General features: G+C 41.4%; 1 protein-coding gene across 4 annotated transcripts in view; it reads left to right on the forward strand.

Annotated features, from left to right (window-relative positions):
- Nucleotides 1–27,123, forward strand: part of GARNL3 (GTPase activating Rap/RanGAP domain like 3) — a 134,667-nt gene that overhangs the window by 24,215 nt on the left and 83,329 nt on the right. For all 4 annotated transcript variants that reach the window (XR_011233936.1, XM_069474681.1, XM_069474683.1 and 1 more), the window contains one exon: nucleotides 23,977–24,051. Coding sequence is in view for 3 of the 4 variants with exons in the window: in XM_069474681.1 (XP_069330782.1) it covers nucleotides 23,977–24,051 (75 nt within the window). In the remaining variant the exon portion in view is untranslated. The remainder of the gene's footprint in view (nucleotides 1–23,976; nucleotides 24,052–27,123) is intronic.

The following is a 27,123-nucleotide window of genomic DNA, read 5'->3' on the forward strand; positions in this document are numbered from 1 at the left end:
TTGTTTCCTTGCAAAGAACAGAAAGCCGTTCAGTCTAGCTCAAGTATCAAGGAATTCACCGAAAGGAAGAATCTCGCAGAAGTGACTGCAGGAAGCACAGCTGGGCCTCATATGACTGGAAAGCCATCAAGCGGCTCTTACTCTGTTTCTCTCTGGTCCATATGCTTTCCTGTCTGTGTCATTTTCCTCTCTGCAGACCAGCCTCCCACGATGACACAGTTTTCTCTCTCCAGTTCATTCTTCCTAGCAGCCAGAGTGGTGGTTTCTTAAATTTATTTTGTATTGTAGTAAAATAGAAATTTACTATTTTAACCATTTCCAAGTATATAGTTCAGGGGCATTAAGTACATTCACATTGGTGTACAACCATCACCACTATCTACTTTAGGACATTTTCCATTGTCCCAAACTGAAACTCTGTTCCCATCAAACACTAACTCTCCATTTCCCCCTCCCCAGCCCTTGGCAAGCTCTATTCTACTTTGTCTCTATGAATTTACCTATTCTAGGTACCTCATATAAGTAGAATTGTAAGATATTTGTTCTTTTGTGTCTGGTTTATTTCATTAGCATAATGTTTTCAAGATTCATTTGTGTTATAGTGTGTATCAGAATTTCATTCCTTTTTGTGGCTGAATAATATTCCATTGTATTTATATATCACATTTTATTTACCCATTCATTTGTTGATTGACATTTGGGTTGTTTCTACCTTTCAGCTATTATGCTATTATGATTAATGCTGCTTTGAACATTGGCGTCCAAATATCTGTTGGATTTCCTGCTTTCAACTCTTTTTTTCTTTTTTAGAGACTGTCACCCAGGCTGGGATGCAGTGATGCAATCATAGCTCACTGCACCCTTGAACTCCTGGCTTTAAGTGATCTTCCTGCCTCAGCTTACCAAATAGCTGGGACTACAGGTGCACATCACCATACTCAGCTAATTTTTAAATTTTTTTGTAAAGATGGGGTCTCACTGTGTTGCCCAGGCTAGTCTTTTTTTTTTTTTTGTCATTGGTTTGAAAACATTCTTTTTTTTGTTTGTTTGTTTTGTTTTTCAGCTCATTATGGGGGTACAAAAGATCAGGCTATATACATTGCCCATGCCTCCCCATCCCCCCGAGTCTGAGCTTCAATTGTGTCCATTCCCTAGACAGTGCACATCACACTCATCATGTAGGTGTGCACCCCTCCCCTCCCCACCCCATCCCCCCCAGTCAGAACTTCAAGCGTGTCCATTCCCCAGGCAGTGCGCATCGCACTCATCAAGTAGGTATACACCCATCCCTTCCACCCAGCCCCGACCTCTGTCCGACACCCAATTGGTGTTATTCCCAAATGTGCACTCAGGGAAACCAGTTTGCTGGTGAGTACATGTGGTGCTTATTTTTCCATTCTTGTAATACTTCACTTAATAGAATGGGTTCCAGCTCTCTCCAGGAGAACCAAAGAGATGCCATATCGCCATTATTTCTAATAGCTGAGTAATATTCCGTGGTATACATATACCACATTTTGCTAATCCATTCATGAATTGATGGGCATTTGGGTTGTTTCACATCTTTGCGATTGTGAATTGTGCTGCTATAAACATTCGGGTGCAGGTGTCTTTTTTATAGAATGACTTTTGTTCTTCTGGGTAGATGCCCAATAATGGGATTGCTGGATCAAATGGTAGGTCTACTTGAATCTGTTTAAGGTATCTCCACATTGCTTTCCACAGGGGCTGCACTAGTTTACAGTCCCACCAGCAGTGTATGAGTGTACCTATCTCTCCACACCCACGCCAACATGTATAGTTTTGGGACTTTTTGATAAAGGCCATTCTCACTGGAGTTAAGTGATATCTCATTGTGGTTTTGATTTGCATTTCCCTGATGATTAGAGATGTTGAACACTTTTTCATATGTTTGTTAGCCATTTTTATATCTTCTTTTGAAAAATTTCTATTCATGTCCTTTGCCCACTTTTTGATAGGGTTGTTCGATTTTTTCGTACTGATTTTCCTGAGTTCTAAATAGATTCTTGTTATCAGTCCTTTATCTGATGTGTAGTATGCGAAAATTTTTTCCCATTCTGTAGGTTGTCTGTTTACTCTCGTGACTGTTTCTTTGGCTGTGCAGAAGCTTTTTAATTTGATCAGGTCCCATTTATTTATTTTTCTTGTTGCTGTGATTGCCTTAGGGGTCTTCTTCATAAATTCTTTGCCTAGGCCAATGCCCAGGCTAGTCTTGAACTCCAGGCCTCAAGTGATCCTCGGCCTCCCAAAGTGCTGGAATTACTGGTGTGAGCCAACATACCTGGACCCTGCTTTCAATTTTCTTGTATTCTCTATATTAACTAGGTGTAGAATTGCTGGATCATACAGTTATTCTATTTTTAACCTTTTGAGGAACTGCCAAACTTGTGGCAGTGGCTGCACCATTTTACATTTCTACCAGTAAGGCACAAGGGTTCTACTTTCTCCACATTTTTGCCAACACCTGTTATTTTCCTTTTTTTAAAAAAATAATTGCTGTCCTAATAGGTGTGAAGTGGTTTTGATTTGCATTTCCCTGATGATTAGTGATGTTGAGCGTCTTTTATGTATTTATTGGCCATTTGTATATCTTATTTTGAGATGTGAATATTCAAGTTCTCTATTCATTTTTGAAATTGGGTTGTTTTTTGGCTGTTGAGTTGTAGTGGTTCTTTATAAATTTTGGATATTAGTCCCTTATCAGATACGTGATTTGCAAATATTTTCTCCTATTTTTTGGATTGTCTTTATATTCTGTTGATAATGTCCTTTAATGCACAAGAGTTTTTAATTTTGATAAAGTCCAATTTATTTTTTCTTTTGTTCCTTCTGCTTTTGGTGTTATAGCCAAGAAATCATTGCCAAATCCAATGTCCTAAAGATTCTTCCGTATGTTTTCTTCTAAGAGTTTAATTGTTTTAGCTTTTACATTTATACTTTTGATCCATTTGGGGTTAATTTTTATATATGATGTGAGATTAGAGTCCAGCTCATTCTCCTGCATGTGGAGATCCAGCTTTCCCAGCACTACTTGTTAAAAATCCTGCCCTTTCCCCATTGAATGGTCTTGGCACCCTTGTCAAAATCAATTGACTGTAGATGCAAAGGTTCATTTCTGGACTCTCTCTTTTATCTCATTGGTCTGTATGTCTGTCCTTATGACAGAGTGATGTTTTAAAATGTTGACAACACAATGTCTTTTCTTTCTTAAAACCCTTCTTTGGCTGTCCATTGCACTTCAAGGCCAGACCATTCACCAAGCCCTACAGGCACCTGTGTAACCCCTACTATGTCTTCCTCTTCCACCTTCTCTCATGCTCACTGGCTCACCACACCTCAAACATCTGGCCTCATCCTGGTCTCTGGAGCACACTGAGTTCTTCCCTGTTCTGGGACTCGTGTGCATATTCGTCCTTCTTCCTAGAATGGCTTCCCCAGGGCTCCTCATGGCTGGTCTTAGCTTAAATGCCACCCTCTCAGAAAAGGCTCCCTGACCAACCCCCCACAGTAGTCCCTTCCCCTGCTATTCTCTAACTCAGCATCCTATTTATTTTATTAACAGTGCTTATTGGCCGGGCGTGGTGGCTCACGCCTGTAATCCTAGCACTCTGGGAGGCCGAGGTGGGCGGATCGTTTGAGCTCAGGAGTTCGAGACCAGCCTGAGCAAGAGCGAGACCCCATTTCTACTAAAAATAGAAAGAAATTATATGGACAGCTAAAAATATCTATAGAAAAAATTAGACGGGCATGGTGGTGCATGCCTGTAGTCCCAGCTACTCGGGAGGCTGAGACAGGAGGATCCCTTGAGCTCAGGAGTTTGAGGTTGCTGTGAGCTAGGCTAACGCCACGGCACTCACTCTAGCCTGGGCAACAGAGTGAGACTCTGTCTCAAAAAATAAAAAATTAAAAAAAAAAAAACAGTGCTTATTATAATCTGTGTTTATTTCATTTACCTATTTTTTTACTACTCTCTCATCCACTAGAAGTGAGGGTGGGAACCATGTCTGTCTTGTCATTGTTGTAGTTCCAGAACCTAGCGCAGAGCCTGGCACATACTAAGTTCTCATACATGTTTTTTATTACTAAATTTATTTCTAGCCTCCCAACCCCCATGGTTTACGTGATTACATCTCTGTTGCCTGTGGTTGTCCCTTCATTCTTGAGCCTTAACTTCAAATTCCACAGAATACTCTGGATTGGTTCCTCTTGGTCCAGGTATCTATCCCTGATTCAGATGGCTGTGCTTGGGCAGTGGGGTCATGGGGTATGAACATGGCCTTCTAGGCCCATCCCCTCACCAAAGACTATGGATAGGGCAGACTTTCTATAACAAGGATATATCCTCTCTGAAGAGGATGTGGACAATTCAGTTTCAAAGATCATGAGCTGGACTGGAACCCCAGAATGTGTCCATAACATTCCCCTATATAGCGATGATTTAAACTCTCAACTAGGGCTGGGTGTGGTGGCTCATGCCTGTAATCCTAGCACTTTGGGAGGCTGAGGTGGGAGGATTGCTTGAGGCCAAGAGTTCGACACCAGCCTGAGCAAGAGCAAGACCCTGTCTCTACAAAAAATAGCAAAATTTGCCGGGTGTGGTGGCACACACCTGTAGTCCCAGCTACTTGGGAGGCTAAGGCAGGAGAGGAGGATCGTTTGAGGCTGCAGTGAGCTATGATGATGCCACTGCGCTCTAACCAGGGCGACAGAGCTAGATCCTGTCTCAAAAAAAAAAAAAAATGTTATAAATCTTAAAAGCACCAGGTGAAAATTTCTTCCTCTGCTGGTGGACTCTCATCTCTGGCACTTTTTTAAATCCCATAAATAAGGATATAGATCACAAGCACCCTAAGAATAGGAACAATGGATGTTTATTTGCCACTGTATCCCTAGTACCAAGCACAATGCTTGGCATTAGTTACTTAGTAACTATTGATTGAATGAATGATCCAATTTGGTTGAAATTAGAGAGTAGCCTAACCCATCAAAAATAAATAAAGGAAAGGGAAAGCAAGCCTCTTTGGTTCCCCCCAACCCCCGCCATATTGTTAGACTCATTAGCTTGCAGTGCATTTCATCTAAAGCGTGTGCCATTTTTCTTCCTGATGAATTGCAAGTCTGGTCTCTCATGGCAGCATTCTAGGCAAGGCACAGCTATTACACCATCAACTATTCTTCAGCACTTTATATTGAAATCTGTCAGGAAAAGCATGAGATTGTTTGTAGCTTTTATCGATCTTTTCTTGGCCTTTGACTTGATGGATAGCAGACTGCTGTGGTATAAATGATAAATGGTGTGGGCACAAAACAGACCTCTCCCCTGGCCAGCCCAGCTGCCGATTCTCATACAGCCCCACATCTTGATACTTCTGGGGGAGTCACGAGCTGCAGGTAATTTCAAGTCAGGATAAAACAGAATACTGTATTGTCCATTCCTTTTTAAAATTGTGTCTAAGTGTCTCAAACCTGCATTTAGCTGAGCTGCATACATACCCTCCTGCTGTGTAGAAAATAAATATATCAATGTTTCCCTGTGCAGGTAGCATGATTTTGCTGTCATGAGCTCAGGGTGGCCTCATAGGCTGTGCTGTCTAATAATAATCAGAAGAATGGTTGACGAAGAACTTGCTCGGCATCTGCATATTTTAACATTTGAGGTTTTGACTATTTGAGGACTCTCAATATGTAGTAATTTGTATTTTTGCTCAGGCACGAATATGAATTATGCCTGTGGGACCATTGTGCAGAGGAACGATGCTTTGCTAATGACTGATTTAGCTGCTTGTCCACCACCCCGAACACAGCGCAGTTTTGTTCTCTATTCAGAGTTGAGTAACCTTCTTGTTTTCATAGGCATTTTATGGAAGAAATTGTATTCTATGTAGTATTACCAAATTGAGAAATTAGTAAAGGTACCAGCATATTTCCTTCAGGAACATCAAAACATCAAGACTTTAGCATTCTACAGCTAAAATCATAATTTTGACAGATGTTCTTTAATATTTAACTGGCTTACATCTACATCTTATATAGCAAGTCAACTCTTTTAGATACCTCAAAATACAACATTTATCTTAGAGCATTCACCAGCAAGTTAATATGGTTTAAAACTATGGGTGGTACTTTTCTGACATTTTTACTGCCCTGGTGGGTGATTGGTAATGCTGACTTTGGAACTTATTTAGGCTGAAATTATTGTAACCATTTTCTGTGTTGTAGAACTTTGACAGCTTGTAATCATATACTTATTTATGCATTAAAATGGAATCCAAAATCTTTTATTATGGCTATGATTATTAGGTTTAACATTTATTGAATGTTTACCATATAACAGTCACTGTGCTGAATACGTTAGATGCATTTACTTATTTAATCTTCACAAACAACCATATGAGGCAGGTGTTATTTGATTAGGCCACATACTGTGGATGCTCAGAAGACATTTGTGGATATTGAATGGATTCCCATTTAACTGATGATATTAGGGAGGTCCCGCAGCTAGGAAGGAACAGAAGTGATGTTTAAACCCAGGTCTGTCTGACTCTAAGAGCCCCTGCGCTTAATCTCGTGGTCTACAAGCCCATGATCTTAAAACCCTGCTGCTTCTAGAGTGTTTTCTAAGAGAATTAGGTTGATTGTTAAAGCAAACACCACTGCTCTTAATCAACAGCATAGAGTAGCTCTGCTTTAGGTTTTCATTCAAAAAGGTAATTTCAAACTGTTTTCTGTCCAAATCTTAACAAAAGCTTGCTGTTAAGAAGAATGTTCATAAAGAGTTATCCATAGAGATGGCCGTGCCTTAAATGGTTTAAATTTAATTCCTAGATCAAGCCCAACCATAATAAGATAGCTACAAACACTTGGTCTGCCTTTCTTGTCCCTTCTTGGACTTACTCTTCTTGATTTGTGCCTTGGCATTATGCCTTTAACTTGCATTGATGGACAGAGTAGAAAACAGCCAGATGGATCTTGGTGGTGTGTCTTTTGCAGGATGCTGCTAAGGATTTTTCTCAGTCTATCAGTCAGACGGTGTCTCCTTGGAAAAGACCTATGATAAAAATTTTTCTCAGGACCAAAAAGTACTGTGCTTCTCTTGAGAAGCTGGTTTGTTATTAACCTTATAGGCAGTGGGAATCCTGTAAATGAAAGGGCTTTTCCTTTTTGCATTGGCTCCTGGGAAGCTCAGAACCCTATTTATGATTTTCCTCTAACGGCCTCAAAAGACTTTATAATGTGTATCCTAGTCTTATTCTCCTGTTTTCAGTTTATTTATCTACACCTGATTTTCCCTTCTTCTGAGTGTGCTCTGTATCTAATTTTCTCCTTTGTGTAAGATATATTTCAGTAAGCTGCCTGAAATCCTTTTTTAAAAATAAGATAGAGCATCAACAAAAAAGTATTTCTGTGTCCAGCCCTTAACAGCATAATCCTTTTGTTCCTCATTGACAGTGGTCTGGTTTATAGATGGTTTTGACACTTGTCTCCTCCCTATCCTACTTTTTGATACAGTGTGATTTTATGACCTATTTGTCTAGGATCAACAAAACTTGGGGAGAATTAGCACCACCTGACCAGCCATTTGGTGACCATCTTGAGCTCCGAGCACTGTGTTAATGACATGCATAGCTGGGGCACAAAACTCTAACAAATCAACTAACTGAACACATACTGGAATGAGAATACCAGACAAATCCTCCAGGTTTTCCCAGACAAAATCCACTTTAGGAAGAGCCATCTCAATGATATTCGGCATCAGCACGCTCTCCAGTTTCAAAACTAGAACTGCAGATGCCCCACTCCCTCCTTTCTGGGTCCTAGGTTGCTCATGTTCTTCCTAGAAGCCACTAGCCTCCTGTTGCTGTGCTGCCCAACCCTTTCTCCTCAGAGCAATCCTCTGGGCCTCCGTGCCAGCAGCCTCAGCTTGGCTCACAATCTCAGGCTCCTACACCTTCTGCTGATATCCTGGGTAGGGGGAGGTCTTTGTTCTTTGACTCCAGTGGTCTCCAACTGGTAGGATATACTACCCCGATATATTATAAAAACACTTTCAAATTTTGATCTACATATAACTGTTTTATTTTTCAAATAACCAGAGATACAAACTGTGAACACATAGTTTACTTGGTTAATTCTTCAGCTCAGGAACTTGAGTAGAACAATTTTCTACTTTGATTGTGGTCTCATATACTCAGAAGCAAAACCCTCATGTGTGCCTTCCTGGTGTCTGTTTGATAATAACCTTTGACTCACACATCTTACTTGCACCAGAACATTCTCTGCCCCATGCCATGTCTTATGTGCCCAACTTGTCTATCAGATCAGCAAGACCGGGCTCAGCAGTATGTATCATCAGTTGTAGCAAAAGTTAATTTTAAACTTGATTAAAATATATAATGTTATATACTTTTGTGTACTGCTCTAATGAATAGAAAGTATTTTCAGTTTTCTGAAGGTTGCTTTTTAAGAACCTGTGTTGTTTTCTGAATTTATGCAGGTCTTCCATCAAAATTGTAGCATTTGACAGTGTGCCATGAACACGCATAGAGTTTGAAAACCACTATTTTAGTTCTTTGGGGGCTGTTAAAGAAGAAAAAGAATTTTATCTTTTTGCCAACCTTTCACCACATAGGCTGTGGACATTAAGAGCTCTTTTCTTAAGCCCTCAGAAGAAAGTCTAGCCTATTTAACTTATTAACTGCCCCCTGGCAGGCAACTTGGGACAAATTTCCCTAGGACTGCAGGATCTGAGAGCATTTGAGTTTTCATAGAAGTCTGTCTTGGTGCCCTTGAGATGAGACCCTTGTGTTTCAGCTTTCTCCTGTCTCAGGACAAGTTCCTGTTTTCTTAGGATACACATCCCTTCTGTGGAGCAGCTTTTCACCTTATTTGTTAGAGAGGAGAACATCTGTGCATTCTGTAATTTACTTCCCTTTTATTCCACTAATTGAATTAAGGGAAAAATCATGCAAAAAAAAATCCAGCATAGCCTGCCATTATTGACTTACCAAAAAGGGCTTATGGTGTCATGCCACCACTGTTACCACTGGGCCGCAAGTAATATTTTTATGTTGAACTATTTTACCCATTTAATTAAAGCAGTTACTTGGGTTCCTTGTTGTGTCAGAAAAGGATTGTATGCTTTTGGGCCTCAGCTTTTTAATTGGTCTATTGTGGTTATCCCTGTGTCACAGTCTTTTAAAACGTAATCTCAAACTGCATGTGCATAACAGATGTGAAGCCTTTTTAATTACTTCGGGAGTACATTTCAGCCATTCTCTAAATTCTCTTTTTGCTCCCTGTGATGGTTCCACGCTTTGTTTCCCTTCCGACTTTCTCTTTTTGATTCTTCCCCTTCTTGCACCCCACCAAAACTGCTCTTGCCAAGGTCACAAAGACCTTCATGCTATCAAATCCAGTTGGCTCTCCTCAACTCAGTCTTTGTCCTACGTGACCACTCTGGCCTTGGGCCTTCTTGAAACTTTCTTCTTCCTTGGCGTCTCCATACTCAGTTTTTCTCCTGCCTCTCTGCTTCACCTTTTCAGCGCCCTTTAGGGACTCCTGCACTTCTGCATGGCCCTTAAATGACGGTTCTCCTCCGGGTTCTGCCCTTGGGCACTATCTTCACTTTACACGCTCTTTCTGGGTGATCTTCCCTACTCTACTGGCTCTAGTTGTTGACTTTAAACTGGTGGCTCCCAGATCCATATATTCAGGCCGGATTTCTGTCCATGGCCCCATTCGCCCAAATGCCCTCTGGCCATCTCTGCTGGGAGGACCCATAGGTAGCTAAACCGCAACATGCCAACAACTGAACTCACCCTCTTCCCTCTTGCCCCATGCCAAACCTCCAAGCGAATGGTCCTGCCTCCCTTTCAGTTGCTAATTCCACAAACCAGGAAATTACCCATAGCCCATGTCCTAGTCTCTTACCAAATCCTATTGGTTCTATAGTCTAAATAGATTTCATGGCCAAGTTGCTCTTTATTCACATCAATGTGCATGGCCAGTGTTGGACAGCCCTTGGAGTGCTTTATATATGTAAACTAAATTTCACAACTACCTAATGAGGTGTAGATACTGTTATCACCCCCATTTTATAGGTGAGTTAACTGAGATTCAGAGGGGTTCATTAAATTATCCAGGGTCACACAACTGGTAAATTGTAGGGCTTCCCCCTCTCCCCGACTTTATCCACAGTAGGTTGTATTTACTTGAAAGTTCCATGATCTTGCTGTTGTTATAGGTGGCTCCAGTGCCCCTCCAACTTTTTATTATGCATAAAAATCACTTGAGCAGTTTGCTTAAAATTCACACTCTGATTTGGTATATCTGGAGTGGGCTGAGTAGCGTGCATTTTTACAAGGTTCCGTTTTGAAAGTGACTTTTAATTCCTCATATGATTTTTATTTAGTCTCCTAAAGAAATACAAATGAGAAAACAATAGGGATGTTTGCTTCTATGTACTCCTTTCTTCATGTGACATTAGTGTCATTTCCCTTTCCCTGAGCTTCTGGCACATTCTGTTGCTCTCCTGACTTCTCAAAGATTCTATTCAATAATTTCTTGATACTATTATGTCTAGTTTGTCCATATCCTCACAAGTAATTAACCCGAGTCTGGGAGCTTCTTGATTTCCCTGAGGCTGCAAAGAGCACTTTCCCTAATGTACGGCTCTGGCAGCATCATCTTTGTGCTTTCAAACAAGTAACAGCAAACCTTCAGCAGCTCTCCTTTGCTTATGCAATTAAGTAGGTCCTCATTAGCTTGACATTGAAGGCTTTCCACAGTCTTGCTCCAACCTGTCTTTGAGCTCACCTAGCCCATCATCTAGCAAACAGGTCTTTACCCACCATTACCCAGACCTCTGGGACTTCCTCATACCTTTCTATCCTTCTAGAATGCCCTCTTAAGATATCCCTTTGCCAAGTCTCAGTTCTTCCACACAGTTTTACCTGATTCATCTGTATGAAAGTCACTTTTCACTCTTTAGAACCCTACAGTTTTTTGAGTTTCTTTATGGTACCCGTTGTATTTGCAAATAAGGTCATATTCTGAAGTTCCAGGTGGACCTGAATTTTAGGGATGGGGGACGCTCTTCAACCCAGTACAATTATCTCCTGCCTTTCAGTGTTCTGAAGAGGTCTGAGGCAGATCCAACTTATTTCCTTTCTTGGTAACCTTTCCTGCCTGGGTTTCCTTAGATTCTTTTTTCTTTTCTTTTAAAAATGTTTCTCATAATTTCTCTGCACATTTCTCTTTTTATTAATTTTGCCTAAAACATTATGTCTATGTGATTCTTAGACCTAGACCTTTAGTCAAGAATGAATATTTTCTTCTGCTGTATCTTCGATTATTGTTCATTTTCCCCCTTAAAACCTTTTTCTCTGTTCTCCCTGTCTTTTCTCTCTCCTTATGTCCATTTTATTTTGTTCCTTTTTGTTCTATGTTCAGCATCTGAAATGAAGATATTACTGTTTTAGTTTTCTAAAATTAACATTTTGTTTTCCTCCTCCAGTGAGGAATTTAATCCTACATTTGCATTTTTTGGTCCTCTTTTATCTCACCCAGTTGCACAAGGTTTATACACTACTGCAAAGAGAGCATGTCTTCTGTCTCCCTAGGGACAGCAATGACCACTCTAAAATTTTATTTTGGTTTCATAGTAAAGAATAGTTAGAAGTATGCTTCTTTTCTTAGTTTTCAGGATCATATGTGACATTTTTTCATAGCTCTCATGTTGGGTTCCCCCTGCTTTTTACAGAATCTTCAAACAAAAACAAAGAGCTATTCAGACCTCCTGTTTTTCAACATTCAGAATATATAACTGGCCCTCAGCTGTCATTGTCCATTTGGGACTGTAGCTTCTCTGAGCTAAACAGCTGCATGGCTGGTGATTGTGCAAAGCTCCCTGATCAATTCCCAGTGTCTAGTTGGTGTTTATTTTGTAAAGCTCTGCTGGAATGAGATAGAATGTTCTCCTGTGCTTGACTTTTTGCTGCTCTGAACCAGTGGCTCCAGAATTTATATCTAACAGGGGCTTGGTTGGAAGAGGCATATTGAAGTAATGTTTGCTTAGCTTGTTATATAAGCTAGAGAAAATGCCAGCTGTCTAGGCCAAAGAACAGGATGGAGATCACGAACAGGTTAAATCTCCCCAAGCCCCAACCATCCTTTGATGCAGCAACTGCTTGGCATGTTGGCAAAACTGTACCCGACTCTTCCTACCTCTCTCCCTACCTGTGACACTTAGCTTGTGAAGACTGTGTTTTCTAAGGTAGAATCTCTCTCCCTCCCCACTTCTTGCCCAGTATTTTCGTGGAGTGAAAAAGAGGTGCTGGTATGGGTGAGACTACCTCAAAATGTAGTACCCGTACAGTGTAAGGATGATTCCCGAAGTTTTATTGTTACTCTTCAGATAGACCCAATGTCTCTTAGCCAAAATGAGATAGTGGAGGGAAGAATAAAGTGTCCTTCAACCCTTCATAGTGACCACAGATTTGTTGTGTTCCAGGCAACAAAGCCAGTCACCAAATATGTTTCTCATTTCTTCTTCATTGGCCAGGTAGACAATGTATTGATATTTTGGCCAAAGAATTGTCATTCTTCAGACTCATGAGTTGTCATCTTTTGTGGTGAATCTTCACTGGTATTTTACTGGGAAGCTGAGTATCAGAGACTGCTAGTCAGATACTATTTTAATTAGGAAACCAAGACAGATATATTTTGAGATGGAGAGTTAGATGACGGTGCTCATCCTGACTTGCCTCACACTTCTCAGCAATATAGAAAGAAAGGTCATCTATTAGAAGAGAGGGTATTTATGGATTGGTGACTTGTGACTGACAAGGTGGGACTGTAATGGGAAGTGAAAAGGAATAGATCAAAGGATTGGGGAGTAGTAGTGAGGATCTAGCCATAGTCAAGTAGTATGAATTTGGTGCAGGCCTATTCAGATGGAAACTCTTGTTTGAACACAGAATGAGAAGAGTGAGAGTTCAGTTGGTGAGGGGTGACCAAGTGACTTGACTTGGTGGCATGAGGAGGAGTCAGTAGTGTGCAAGATCTGTGGGTTGGTAAGTGCAGTGTTACCTGGTTAACCACAGATCCCCAGCTACAATGTGTACCAAAAAGAGCCTGGGTGGGTTACAGGAGAGGTCCTGTGGTGCCACACCTGTGCCAGTGGGAGGTGAGAGGATGCTGTTGGAGTCTTAGGAATGGATGGCAGAGCCATGGAGTCAGGGAGGTCATTAGATTGAAAAGGCAGAAGGCCATGAGCTCAGGTCATCCGATAAATTATAGTGATGGATGTTGAGTTTGCTGAGGATTGTGGCCAAGGATGAAGATGATAAGAAAAGTCTGAGCCCAGATCTGTGGCCTTGGCGGTCCTCCTATGGCCAACATTTATCCTCCTGGCTGGAGACTCATCTAACCAACTTGGGTGTTTTTACATGTACCGTGGTACTCAGCACTCCAGCTGCCCAGACTCCCAGATCTTCTCCCTGTCTCCTGGCGCAGGCAGGATAGGATCGAGGCAAAGAGTGGGAGGAAGAGAGCACCCCTCAGGTCTTCACACCTGCTCCTTTGCCTTTCTGCAGGCAGCAGAAGTGAACCAAAGGAGACCCAGAGACAGGGCCCAAAGCAGCACTCGGCAGGGAGGAGGTGGCTCCTTCTACCCATGTGTATGCTTCCTCCACTCCCTCTTTTTGATGCAGACATTTAAACTTTCTTTCTTCCCTTCTGAACAGTACTTTCTAAGTTAGATGTGTGTGTCCGTGTGTCTGTGTGTCCATGTTTGTGATTTGCATGTACCAGGCCAAATGGGTCTGCTTTCATTTTGTTGTTATTGTTTGTTTGTTTGTGGAGACAGAATCTCACTCTATCGCCCTGGCTAGAGTGCAGGGTCATTGCTCACTGTAACCTCAAATTTCTGGGCTCAAGCAATGCTCCTGCCTCAGCTGCCAGAGTAGCTGGGACTGCAGGTACGCACCACCATGCCTGGCTAATTTTTTCTATTTTTAGTAGAGATGGGGTCTTACTCTTGCTCAGGCTGGTCTGGAACTGCTGACCTCAAGTGATCCTCCCACTTCAGCCTCCCAGAGTGCTAGGATTACAGGCATGAGCCACTGTACCTGGCCAGGTCTGCTTTCTTGACCAGTATTTGCAGTTAAAAAAAAAAAAAAAAAACTGCTTATGTTGGCTACCATTTCTCAAAGGTCTTGTATTATGCATCTTCCAGACTGAATTACATTATAGCAATGCCACCTTCCCTAGCTCCCCCAGGCAGAGTCAGCCTCTGCCCTCCCCCAGCACCCTTTTCTTGTTTCTGTTGTTATGGCATTTAACCAGGTTGTGTTGTGATTTATCTGTTTATCTGTATGTGTCTCTCGCCCACTAGAATTTGAGGTCCTCTAGGGCAGGGACCATGTTGCATTTATCTTTATAAGTCCAGCAGTTAGTACAGGTCCTGAAAAATAGATTCTCAGTAATGTCTGCCAGATGAATGAATGTTTAAACAGATATTCCAGTAGTTTAAAGTCAGTATCAAAGTGATTTAATCATACTCATCAGAGCATTTTATATTAATCATTATCATATCACTATAATACTATATATTATAGTATTATAACATTTGTTGAGCGCTTACTATGTCCAGGCATCATTCTAGGCTCATTACATGTTTTACATTATTGAACCCTCTCTACAAGCCTGGGAGTGGGTACAATCATTGTCCCCATTTTAGAGATAAGGAAACCAAAATTTAGAGAGGAAAAATTAAGTGATTTTCCCAAAATCACGAAACTAAGTGTGGAACTGATATTTGAACCTGGTCAAAACCCACACTTATAACCACTCTTTTTGTTTGTTTGTTTTGAGATAGAGTCTCTGTCACCTAGGCTGGAGTGCAGTGGCATGATTATAGCTCACTGCAGTCTCAAACTCCCAGGCTCAAGCAATCCTCTTGCCTCAGCCTCCCATGTAGCTGGGACTACAGGCACACACCACCATGCCTGGCTAATTTTTCTATTTTTTTCTTTTTTTTATAGAGACAGGGTCTCACTCTTGCTTAGGCTGTTCTTGAACTCTTGACCTCAATTGATCCTCCTACCTCAACCTCCCAAATTGCTAGGATTACAGGCATGAGCCATCACACATGGCCTAAATATTATTTTTAAAGATGTACTTTACACAACCTTTTTTAGGTTCTTTTTCTAAATAAAAATATTGTTTCTATGATTTATGTTACCTCAATGCCAAGTATACAGTACATGCTAAACAGAAATCACAGGGAATCCCAGCACTGATTTAGAATGGAAACAGACACCAACCCAAATAAACAAAGCAATTAAGTAGAGGAAAAAAGAGCTTTTTGTTTTTAAAAATTATGTATTTGTATTAATTTGAGAAAGATTCTCATTTAACTACCTATTATTTGAAACTAATAATATTTTTGTTTATAGTAGTTAATAAATAATATTTTATGCTTCCTATTTTTTTAAAAAATTAATTTTTTAAATTCTACAAATGACATTATTGCTTGGATATTACTTTTTTTCCTGAGATAAAACATCTTATACATTGAAACTGTTTGGTGTTAAGTGAATTAGTTACAGTTTTGCTGTGATTGGATCAGAGCCTCTACTTGAAATATTATATCACATGAATTTCCACTATTTAGTATATTTAACTAACTGAATGGGTAACCGATCTTATTTTGGTCACCTAGAATTTCATGAATGTCCAACATGTCACAGTCCTATCCAATAGAACTTTCTGCAATTATGGAAATGTTTATGTCCACACCGTCCAGTATAGTAGCCACATGTAGCCATTGAGCATTTGAAATGTGACTAGTGCAACTGAGGAACTGAATGTTTTTTATTTTAATTAATTTAAAATTAAATCTAAACAGGACTAGGGGCCACAGTGTTGGATAGTGTAAGAATTTCAAAGGAATCATTCACAGTTCCTGGCAGATACTAGCTAAACAATCACTTAATTTGCTTTTTCCTTTTTCTCTCTCCTGGGCACAGTCCTTCTCAGGATCTGATTATTTGGTATATGACCAAAGCAGAGATGTGAGGCCAAATAAAGTAAAATAAAATAAAATTCCTCTCCTCTTTTCTTAGCACTACCAATATATGTTAACACCCTTTCTCTGAACGTCTCCACCGAAAGAAATGCAAAAGATCTGCCAGTTCTTCTCTAAGGAAGCTCTGCCCTCCTGTCCTGAGAGTGAGCGCATGGCTCTTGTATGGCTCTTGTGTGAAGGATCAGACCCTTCTCCTGCTCAGAAGACCCTCGGGGCCAGGGCCGCCTTTGTGGGGCAATGTTCTGACAGCTTCTTCAGTTTTACCACTAGTTATTGTTATAGTCAGGTTTCTAGCTCTTCTTAAACTAATTTTCATTGTGTGTGTTTCCTAAAAGTTTTTCCATTTCATTAAAGTCTTTGATGATATTAGCATAGTTTGATATAGTATTCTCTTAATCTGCTTAAAATCTCTTTCTTCTTAGTGATTATATTGTCTTTATTATCATTGTATTTGTCTTTGTTCTTTGCTTTTTAAAATCAGACTTGCCTGAGATCTCTTGGATGTGTTTATCAATTCTACTATCTTTCTAATTCTGGAATTTCTGCTCTGATCTTTTATTGATTCCTTTCCCCTGCTTTCCTTGGGTTTATTTTTGTTCTTTTTTTGTATCTTCTAGACGTTAATGCTTAGTTCGATGTCTTTATCCTTTCTTACTTAAAATATAAATTTTCCTATAAATATAGCATCTGTCACATTACGTGTTTTGATATATACTGGTCTCACTGTTGTTTGTGTCTGAATATTGTTCAATTTTACTATTCCTATTTGACCCAAGAGTTTTTTTCAGGTGTGTGTGTGTATACATAAGTACATATTTTTTAAGAGATTGCTCTGTTGCCCAGGCTGGAGTGCAGTGGCTATTCACAGGTGCAATCATAGCATACTACAGCCCCAAACTCCTGGGCTCAAGAGATCCTCCTGCCTTAGCCTTCCAAGTAGCTGGGACTACAGGCACATGCCACTGTGCTCGGCTTAGATATGTATTTTTTAATTTTTAAAATCCTTTTGATACTAATTTCTTTAGTTACATTATGTTAAAAAAAAAAAAAATGACCTATACAGGCCAGGAGCAGTGGCTCATGCCTGTAATCCTAGCACTTTGGGAGGCCAAGGCAGGAGGATTGCTTGAGGTCAGGAGTTTGAGACCAGCCTAAACAAAAGTGAGACCCCATCTCTACAAAAAATAGAAAAATCAGCCAGGTATGGTGGCATACACCTGTATTCCCAGCTACTTGGGAGGCTGATGTAGGAGGATTGCTTGAGCCCAGGAGTTTGAGGTTACAATTACAGTGAGCTTTTGATGATGATGCCCTCTAGCCCAGGCAACAGAGTGAGACCCTGTCTCAAATAAAAGAAAAAAATGACCTGTACAGTTTTATAGGATTTTATAGAACTTTTTTATTTTACAAAATTCTGTAGAATTTTTCATGCTTTTCTTTCTGTTCAATATTAGATCAGTTTTTAAAAGTTCTGTATGTTTTTAAAGGGTGAGTATTCTCTGTACCTTGATAGATTCAATATATGTCTATTAAATCATAGTTATTAATTTATTATTTTATTCTTCTATAAATCCTTACTAGTTTTTGCCTTGATCTAGCAGAGAGAAACATACTAAAGTTTCCTATTATAATTGAGATTTCATAAACTCATCTATTTATAATAGGGTTTTTTTTTGGTTGGTTTTTTGTTGTTGCTTTTTTTTTTTTCAAAGACAGGGTCTTGTTCTGTTGCCCAGGCTAGAGTGCAGTAGAATCATCATAGCTCATTGCAACTTCAAACTCCTGGGCTCAAGCAATCCTCCTGCCTCAGCCTCCCGAGTAATTAGGACTACAGACACATGCCACCATACCTGGCTAATTTTTTAAAATTTTTTTGTGGAGATGGGGTCTTGCTCTGTTGCCTAGGCTAGTCTTGAACTCCTGAGCTCAAGCAGTCCTCTCATCTCAGCCTCCCATAGTGCTGGGATTACAGGCATGAGCCACTGCACCTGGCCTATAATAGATTTAATTATATGTTATTATTCATTATATAAATTTTTATAGTTATATTTTGGGGATGGGTGGTTCTATTTATCCATATAAAATAACTTTTTTAATTTGATGACTTTTTCTGCTAAGGTCTACTTTCTGATTTTATTATTCCCTAACCATTTTCTTTTTGTCCCAATTTACCAAGAATATTTTTTACTTTGCCTTTCTTTTTCATGATTTTTTGTTGTATTTAATATATGTCTCTTGCAGCTAGTTGAATTTCATTTGTGTTCCCAATCCTCAAGTCTTTTTTCTTTTAATAGGGGAATGTAACCCATTCACATTTATTAAGATATCTGTGCTATTCTCATTATGAACCTCTAGGAGGAGTTCCAAGCTACCCTTTATCCACTTTCTCATTTTACCTCTCCCCCTCACTCTGTCCTTCAGGAGTGCAGATCTGGATTGATCAGACTGAAAAACATCTTACTAATCACTGAACTCCTGGGTGAGCAGATCTGTATTTGTAAAGGTCAGAGCACACATGCAAAAGTCTCTTTTTGGAGCCTTCTCCCAGAAGAATAACAATGTCCTCTGTCACAAGGGTACTGACCAACTCCCTCTTCTTTGCTGGCTTTGGAGTGGTGAGATCTCAGACTTTCTTGTTCTCTACTTTCTTTCCACACTGTTCAGGCTGATCTACCTTCACTAAGGGAGTTCTCTAGTGTTGGTCCGGCTCACTAGCAGGGAATCTTGCTAGAGGGGGTTGGTGGTATAGGGAGAGGATTTGGTTATTCCCAGGTTCTCTGCCCAAGGATCACCTTCCTAACACCCCAGGCCATTCTTTATCCTTTGTCTGAGATATGTTCTCTATGTTTTTAATAATCATTTTCCTCTATTTATCTCAAACTTATATTCTCATTTACTCTTTGGGAGCAGTTTCTTTTTAGTTTCTAGTTTCTGGCTCATTGTGGTGACTACATTTTAAAATTCAGGAATTATGCTTTTCATCTGAAAGCTGATCACAGACTGTTCCATTTCATAGATCCAGTATACTCCCAAAGTATTACCATAATTAGAGATTTTCTAGAAGTTCCTTGTGTTCTTTGTAGTAAATCATAGAACATTTGTCCTGATACTTCAGGTCAGTTTCCACATTTTAAATTATGAACTTATCATAGGATCAGTGATTTTTCTCTTTATTCTTCATCATGGGGTGGATTAGTTGGCTTAGAATGTCACAATGCAGTGGAAACAACGTTTCTGTCTGACATCTAGCCAGGTATTCTAAGTGGGTGGTGGCTCTGCCCCACACATTCAGGCCCAAGATGAATCCACTGTCTTCAACAGGGGCTTCCAGGGTCTCTCTGGTCACTGAGGTTCTAACCAGTGGAGAAGGAAAAAGCGCATGGGAGAGGCACCCCCCTCTCCTCAAAAGCCTGGGTCCATAAATGCTACCCAGGACCTTGGCCCACTTCCAAGTGGAGAGAGTTGAGTCAAATGGCCACCGATAGGGCACGTGGGTCTACCTTGTGTCCAGCTACAATTCCATTACTGTGGCAGATGGCATGAGTGGTTTTTGGTGGCAGCTAGAGCTCTATACCACCTAAGATGAACCTAGGGGAGAGGGCTTCTAGGTTGTGCAGTATTTGACATTTAGATGGGTTTTGATGGAGATTGTGTCATTCCTGAGCCAAATCTCCTTCCAACAAAGGGAAGAGTGTAAAGTTTCTATAGTTTTATTTGTCCAGATCAGAGGTTTGTGAGGAATAATAGAAAACAGAGACAGCTAACTAAAAATCAGCTTCTCTAGTGTGTTAAAGGGATTTTTTTCCCCTGCAGTTTTAGTTTTTTTATCCCTTAGTTTGCTGGGGCACTGTCTCCTTTCACAGCAGCCAGTGTACCAGTCTTTATCAAACCCACCCACCATGGCCCCCTCTGCTTAGTGAGCAAGCTGCATGAGCCAACTGGGGGCTGGGGGGCACTGGACTGCCACTCTGTGTGCCAGCCCCACGTACGACTAGAAGGACCTCCTGCCTACCCTCTGCCCTGCCAGCAAGAGCTCAGAGGCATTAGTTTGAACCCGCACAGTTTAAGTCTCTGCTGAGGCTGACTTTCCCTGGCACGTGGTGATTCAGGTTTTGTGGTTTGTCCTTCACTTTGGTCTTTCCTTCATGACAGAGCTAGTGGAATTTCTTTGACATTTCTTGCATGAGTAATGAACCTTCTCTGGTTTCCAGAGCTAGCGTACGCCTCACCCCCATTTTTATATTCCTTTAGTCATTTTCAGTAGGAACTTGGCTGTTCACATATTTCTTATTTATAAATTGTTAATGAATATCAATACTGTGTCAGGCGGTGCGCTTAGCTCTGGGGATGTAGTGGTGAGAACAAATGTAGTCACTGCCTTCGTAGAGCTTGGTGGGGAGCAGAAAGAGTGACTGAGGAAAGATAGCTGTGAATCAAGTATCGCAGAGAGAAATGTAAATCACAGTTCTGTGGGGACTCCAAGAACTCACGTGGGATCGTTTCCCCAGGCAGTGGGTCAGGAAGGTGTCTGGGAGCAGTGGGGACTTTGGTGGCACTGCAGGATGAGGAGGGATCCTTAGGGGAGGGGTGAGAGGAGGCCTGCCAAGCTAGGGAGTACCATACATGCGCCCTCAATGGGAGGGAGCGGGACACTGGGATAGAGGTGGACTGTGGGGTACAGTCAATCACCGGGCTGCAGTGTGAGGAGTTAGCTGGAGAGGAGCAGCGGTAGGCGGGTGTCCAGAATGGTCAGGAGGCAGTCATGGGCATCTGGGTGAGAGATGACAGTGACTCCAGTGAACATGGTGATGGGGGAGATGGTACAGACGATAGAGTCAGACCCGTTAGCCTGAGTTACAATCCTGAAATCCATAAAGACAATGAGTTTGGAAGAAGGTAAATTCCTTCTTACCATCAAATCATTAGATATGTCCTTTCTTCTGGAACTTTTAAAACAAGGCACGCAATATGCTTCTTATTCCAAGCTCAACAAAGGAAAAGGGCATTATTGCCTATGCCTGGCAGTATCTGGAATCTAGTGTTTTAATGATGTTTAATTTTTATTTTATGTGAATGCATCAGTGACTGTCAGCTCTTCTCCCAAGCCTTTGAGTCCTAGATGAGACTAGCTACAGTCAGGATTGTATCTGCTAACCTCCATTTCAGGGGTAAGAAGCAGGGGTGGATGCATCTCCCCTCTCTGTATATACCTCTGTCAGACATGATTAATTGGTTGTAGTACTCTTTCCTTTCTAAGTCCAGATGTGATCTCAGAATGCTTCTCCCAAAGCCCTTGAGCCAGCCTATATCAATAACACTCAACTCAAAACCTGTTTTCTGTTCCCTCTGTTTTAACAGAGAGTGAGTAGAAATCCACAAGCAAAGAGCCATTTACACCGAATCCCCAATCCTCCCCTGTGAAAATGGCAGTGACCCTAGAAGACCTAAATTTATCTTGCTCTTGTACTTTAGAATTGGCCTCTGTTAAGTTAGAGAACAGTCCTCAAGATCAACCTCACTTCTGACACCAACTGCAAAGTTCTAGGGTCCACAAGAACCGCAGTTTTGATAGTTTGCTAGATGGACTCACAGAACTCATCAAAAGCTGTTAAGCTCACTTATGGTTTATCACAGAAAAAGAATATGGATTAAAATCAACCAAGGAAGGCCAGGTGCAGTGGCTCACGCCTGTAATCCTAGCACTCTGGAAGGCTGGGGCAGGAAGATCGCTTGAAATCAGGAGTTTGAGACCAGCCTGAACAAGAGCAAGACCCTGTCTCTACAAAAAATAGAAAAATTAGCTGGGTGTGGTGACACACGCCTGTAGTCCCAGCTACTCGGGAGGCTGAGGTAGGAGGATCATTGAGCCCAGGAGTTTGAGGTTGCAGTGAGCTATGATGATGCCACTGTACTCTAGCCTGGGCAACAGAGCAAGACCCTGTCTCTAAATGAATGAATGAATGTCTTACAAAAATAAATAAAATAAAATCAACCAAGGGAAGAGACTCATGGGACAGAGTCCAGAAGAGTTCCAGATGTGGAGCTTCCAGCTGTCCTCTCCCGATGGAGTGGCAGACAATGTTAACTCCTGACAATGATGTGTGACAATATACACAGAGTATTGCCAGCCAGAGAAGCTCACCTGAGTTGTGGTATCCAGAGTTTTTACTGGGGCTTGACCCTGTCGATGTAGTTGACCTCCCTCATGGCTGACCTTAACCAACAGCCCCTCCAGAGGGAGAGCTGATACCATAAACCACATTATTGCTATCCAGCACGGCTCAGAGTCCCTACATAAACAGACACTCATGCAGTATGTTCCTGGGGCTTAGAAATCACCTCCCAGGAGCCAAGGGTCAAGGCCAGACCTCTGTTTGGGCAAGGTGAAATTCATGACTACACAGCTTCAATAGTTCATCCTCAGCATTTGTTTTTAGAAATAACTTTGCAGGAGAAAGATGAGTTGTAAAAACTAGAACTTGTCTTGAACAGCCCTGGAGGACAGCTAGGTAGGGTGTTATTAAATGAGGATGATGTACACACAGGAAAAAAATAAGAAAAGAAAAAAATAAAATGAAATAAATAAAATAAATGAGGATGATGGGCATCTGGGGTCAGGCTGCGTTTTTTCACATCCCAGCTCTTCCTGTACTAACTATTTATATGAACTTAGCTAGTTGTGTTACGTTTATATGCCTCAGTTTCCTCATTTATAAACAAGAATAGTAATAGCTTGAGTACCTAGCTTGAGGAGGAGGAGGAAGACGAAAAAAAGTAGTAGTATCTACCTTGTGTTGTTATTATGAGAATTAAATGAGATAATACATGTTAAGGGCAGAAGAGTGCATGGCACGTAGAAGAACTTGATAAATACAAGATACTACTTTTATGTTTATCATGGAAAAAATTTATCAATCTCTTTCAAACAATTTTCCTTGAGAAAATTTGTGGGAGTTTTCCCCTGAATTTTTTCCATTAATTTTCATACCTTCATACGTCTTAAACACTAGTGAAAATATGAGTTAACAATCATGTTTCTGTTTTGCTGAGTGAGCCCTGAGTTGAAGAGGTGAGAAGTGCCCCTTGGGACAAGTGTATTCTGATGGGTCTGGGAGATGGAAATTGTTGGCAGATCTTTGCTGCATGTTGCAAGTAGATTTAAAAGGTTAAAAAAAGATGTTTCATTTTTCCAAGTTGCCACTGAGAAATCTAGAAGGAGAAAATGAGTTAAATCTTTTTAGGACTGATGTGCCAAGCCCCGATCTGTTGGCTCACCTCTTTCTGGCTTTGAACCCCTTGGAGACCGTCTATTTGCATGCATCACCTTGCCAGAGCTAAAACACAGTCTGCCTGCCTGGGAAGGGACTAATTGGCCTTTTGGAAACTGTTTAAAACTGAATGAAGCACAAGAGCTTTCTCTGATGGTAGTAGAGCCTTGGGTTCATGCCAACCACTAATTGTTTTTTAGGCTTTCCTGTGAAGGCAGCTGAACTTGAGACTTGGCTTTTGGTCTTGCCATCTGTGAGCTGCCACTTGTCCACATGTGATGTGTATTAAGATTGTTTTTCCAGGGAGCATCACTTTAATGTTCTTCCATGTTGGAATATGTTCAAATTTAGATGTGATGCTCTTGTTTTCCACTCTTTCAGGTTAGGTATTCCATACTCTTGGGCTCCTGAAGGCAGCAGGGACTGACTATATAAGGACTTGGCTGATAGAGCTGTAAAAAAGCTGTTACCTTCTAGGCTGGGCACTCTAGCCCATGTCATAGGTGTGGCTTTATAGGATAGATACATATAGAGAGAAGGGGCATTGCAAATGGTGACTTGCTACCTAATTGAACATATTTCCCTCCCCCCCCCCAGCTTATTTCCAGTGATGCTGATGGAGCCATCCAAAGGGCTGGAAGATTCAGAGTGGAAAATGGCTCTTCAGATGAGGTAAGGAAGCCTCCCAAGTTCCTGTAATGTCACCAAGCATGCGGATCATAGTGCCCGTGATATGGCAGTGAACAGTTGTGTTCTTCATTACCATGGAATGCTTGTCTGGTAGAGTTCTGGAAGGAGTGAATGGAACTTTTAAGAGCTTGCTTGAAGCAGATGGAAAGGAAATGCCAGCATTCTGGCATGGAAGGTGCCATTCATAGGGTGACACATGCCCTTTAAAAGATCTATGTTAAAACTAAGTAGACACTTGAAAGTGTTCTGCCTGCAATGGGACCAAAGACAGATCTACCCTTTGTAAATGGCCCCCAGGATCCCAGCTCTTCCTCTGCCAGTCTGGTCAACTTGGCATGGCCATCTGAGCAGTGCCAAGGTGGAGGAGGGAGATGCAAATAATTATTGCAAATACAAAATGTCATCTTTACTACAAGAAGACACCAAGAAGCTGCCAGTACCACTTATCCCTCCTTGGGCTATGCCTTCTTTGTGGGCTCTCCCCGTCTTCCTTGCTGCAGGCCACAGGGACTTGACTTGCTTTTCTTGTTACTCAGAACTGCTTCTGGCTGCTCTATCTCTTGGGATCTACCCCCAAAACTGCAGAATATGGTATAAGCTCCCCAGTCTTTTTCTTCTTTGTTACCTCATTCCTCAGTAGCTCATCAGAAGGCTTCAGCACCCCCAGCTTTAGAGTCAGACAAGCCTGGGTTCAAGCTCCAGCTCCCCCGCCTCCCAGTTTTGTGACCCTGGGCAAGTAACCCAGCCTTCCTCAGCCTCCATTTCTTCATCTGTAAATTAGAAACTGTCTCAGGATTATTGCAAGGGGCCAGTGATCTGTGCTTTTAAAGCTCTTTTGTAAAGCTCTTAGCACTATGCCTGGCATATAGTAAACATTCAGTAAGTGCTAATGCTGTAGTACCAGCATTGGTCTCCTGCCTACCTCCTAAAGTAAATTCTTGGTGGATAGCTATGAATTTAACTTGAAAGGCCATGGCATTTGGGGAATTGTTACTCATTTTCACCTTTGACCTTAGCTTAGCATACCCATTCACCTAGCTTATACCCTTGCCTGTGAGACAAAGGGGGACAGTCCTGTCTTGGGCTGGACCCCTGGATAGGTGCCAACATACTTTTTGACCAGAATGATGTCAGGTGACCCACATGGAAGGAACTCCTGGGGAATTTTGCTTCTGAAACTTGGAAATAGCCCTCCCCAAATGGCCTGGCTCCTGGGACCAGACTGCCTCACCACCACAAGCTCTGGCTGCCAAAAATGTCCCAAGAGCTAAGTCAGGGGCAGAAGCATTGAGTCCTTGTTTCTCCAGTGCTTGGAAAGCTACTGGCCACCATGCTGAGTTTCTACTTTGAGAACCTAAGTGTCAGAGACCCCAGAGGCTGCTGTACCTCAAGACATCCTTCTGCTACCAAAATTTTGCAGAACTTCAGCCCAGCCCAAAATGAACAAACTGCACTGGACTTTCCCCAACTCCACATCCACACATTTCTGGCCCCTGCTAGGAACAGAGTCTGGAGGAAATCCACACTTCCCAGGAAAGACATAAATGGAGCCTTCATGTGGTCCTGGGATCACCATACACTTTGGCCATCAAACACTGCTCACCTAGTTGTGTCACCTGGCCCTGCCATACAACAGAGGACAGGTTCTGGGACCCAGTCAGGTATTGAAAATCACCCGTGCTGGGTCATGCTTGGGCTCAAATCAGGGCTCTACAACTCACCAGCAGTGTGGCCTTAGGCAATTCCCTTGACACCTCAGGGACCATTTGGTGGAGTTATTGATTTCACAAATCACTTTAGTCTGTTGTGTTCAAAACACAGTCCTGTCTCAGATTGCTTCTCTGGAAATACAATATCAAGATCAAATATTGTTTTAGTGTTTTATTTCCACCAAAGCTACCTAGCAAGAGTGCTCAAGTGGAGCACCTTGGCTGTGTTTTATATTGATGGTCTTCAGTTAAAAGCTTTTGGCCAGTGATGCTTCCGAGCCTGATAAAAGACTTCAAAGGCACCTGACACCCAGAGGGGGAAAAAAAACTCTTGTTCTCAGTTGGTTAAAACCATTAGTGCCATAGAAGACTCACTATAACTGCTTAAAAATTTTCAAACCCATGAACAAATTGCAAAGCAATTTCATTATTGGATTATTTGTCTTTTTATTATTGATCTGTAAGAGTTCTTTATATATAGTCTGGTTACTAGACCTTTATCAGCTATATGATTTGCAAAAATGTTCTCCCATTCTGTGGGTTATCTTTTCACTTTCTTCCTTGTGTCCTTTGAAGCATGAAAGTTTTTAAATTTGATGATGTCTAGCCTGCCTATTTTTTTCTTTTATTGTTTGTGCTTTTGGTATCATGTCTAAAAAACCATTGCCTAATCCAAGATTGCTTGGTCACTTTTTATAGTTTACTGTTCCCTAAAAATAATGTCAAATTTGTCTTTTATTTCTTTAAACATAGTGTCATGGTTTTATCATCTGTGATTGATAATTTCAATATGTGACGTTTTTTGTAGCTGTCTGTTTAATTTTTTTCTCCTGGCATATGCTCATGATGCAGTGTGTTTCTTTGTGTGCTTGGTTGCCTGGTTGTGTGCTGTTTGGTGTTCTTGAAAATTACTTTTCAGGGATCATATAAGGCCTAAGGCGAGTTGCCTTTTGGTAGGAAGGACTTACGTTTGCTTTTGCCAGACACCTTTAAACTAAATTCCCAGTTTGAGATCTTGTAAGCAACCCAGGTGCTGCAGATTAGAGCTGCAGATTGTGTGAGGGCTTGTGGTCACCACACCTCAGAGACACTCCCTGCTCAGCTCCGCTCAGCACCGTGGCGACCTTCCTTGTAGAGTTTGATGGTGAAGGCGGTTTCTTCTGGTTCACTCTTCCCTTGAGTGTGTAGCCCTTTGGGATCCTAGCTTACTGTGGGATAGGCCCTCTGTTAGACTTGGCTGCTTCAGTGGATCTCAGGGTCTGATTCTTTGTCCTCTTGTCACCAAAACCCAAATTCCACTTTGCCAGGATTGACAAATGTCCTCAAGCCAAAAAGGGCTTTCGTG

This window comes from Eulemur rufifrons, chromosome 7 (assembly GCF_041146395.1).
Source record: "Eulemur rufifrons isolate Redbay chromosome 7, OSU_ERuf_1, whole genome shotgun sequence".
In the NCBI taxonomy this organism is placed as follows: Eukaryota; Metazoa; Chordata; class Mammalia; order Primates; family Lemuridae; genus Eulemur; species Eulemur rufifrons.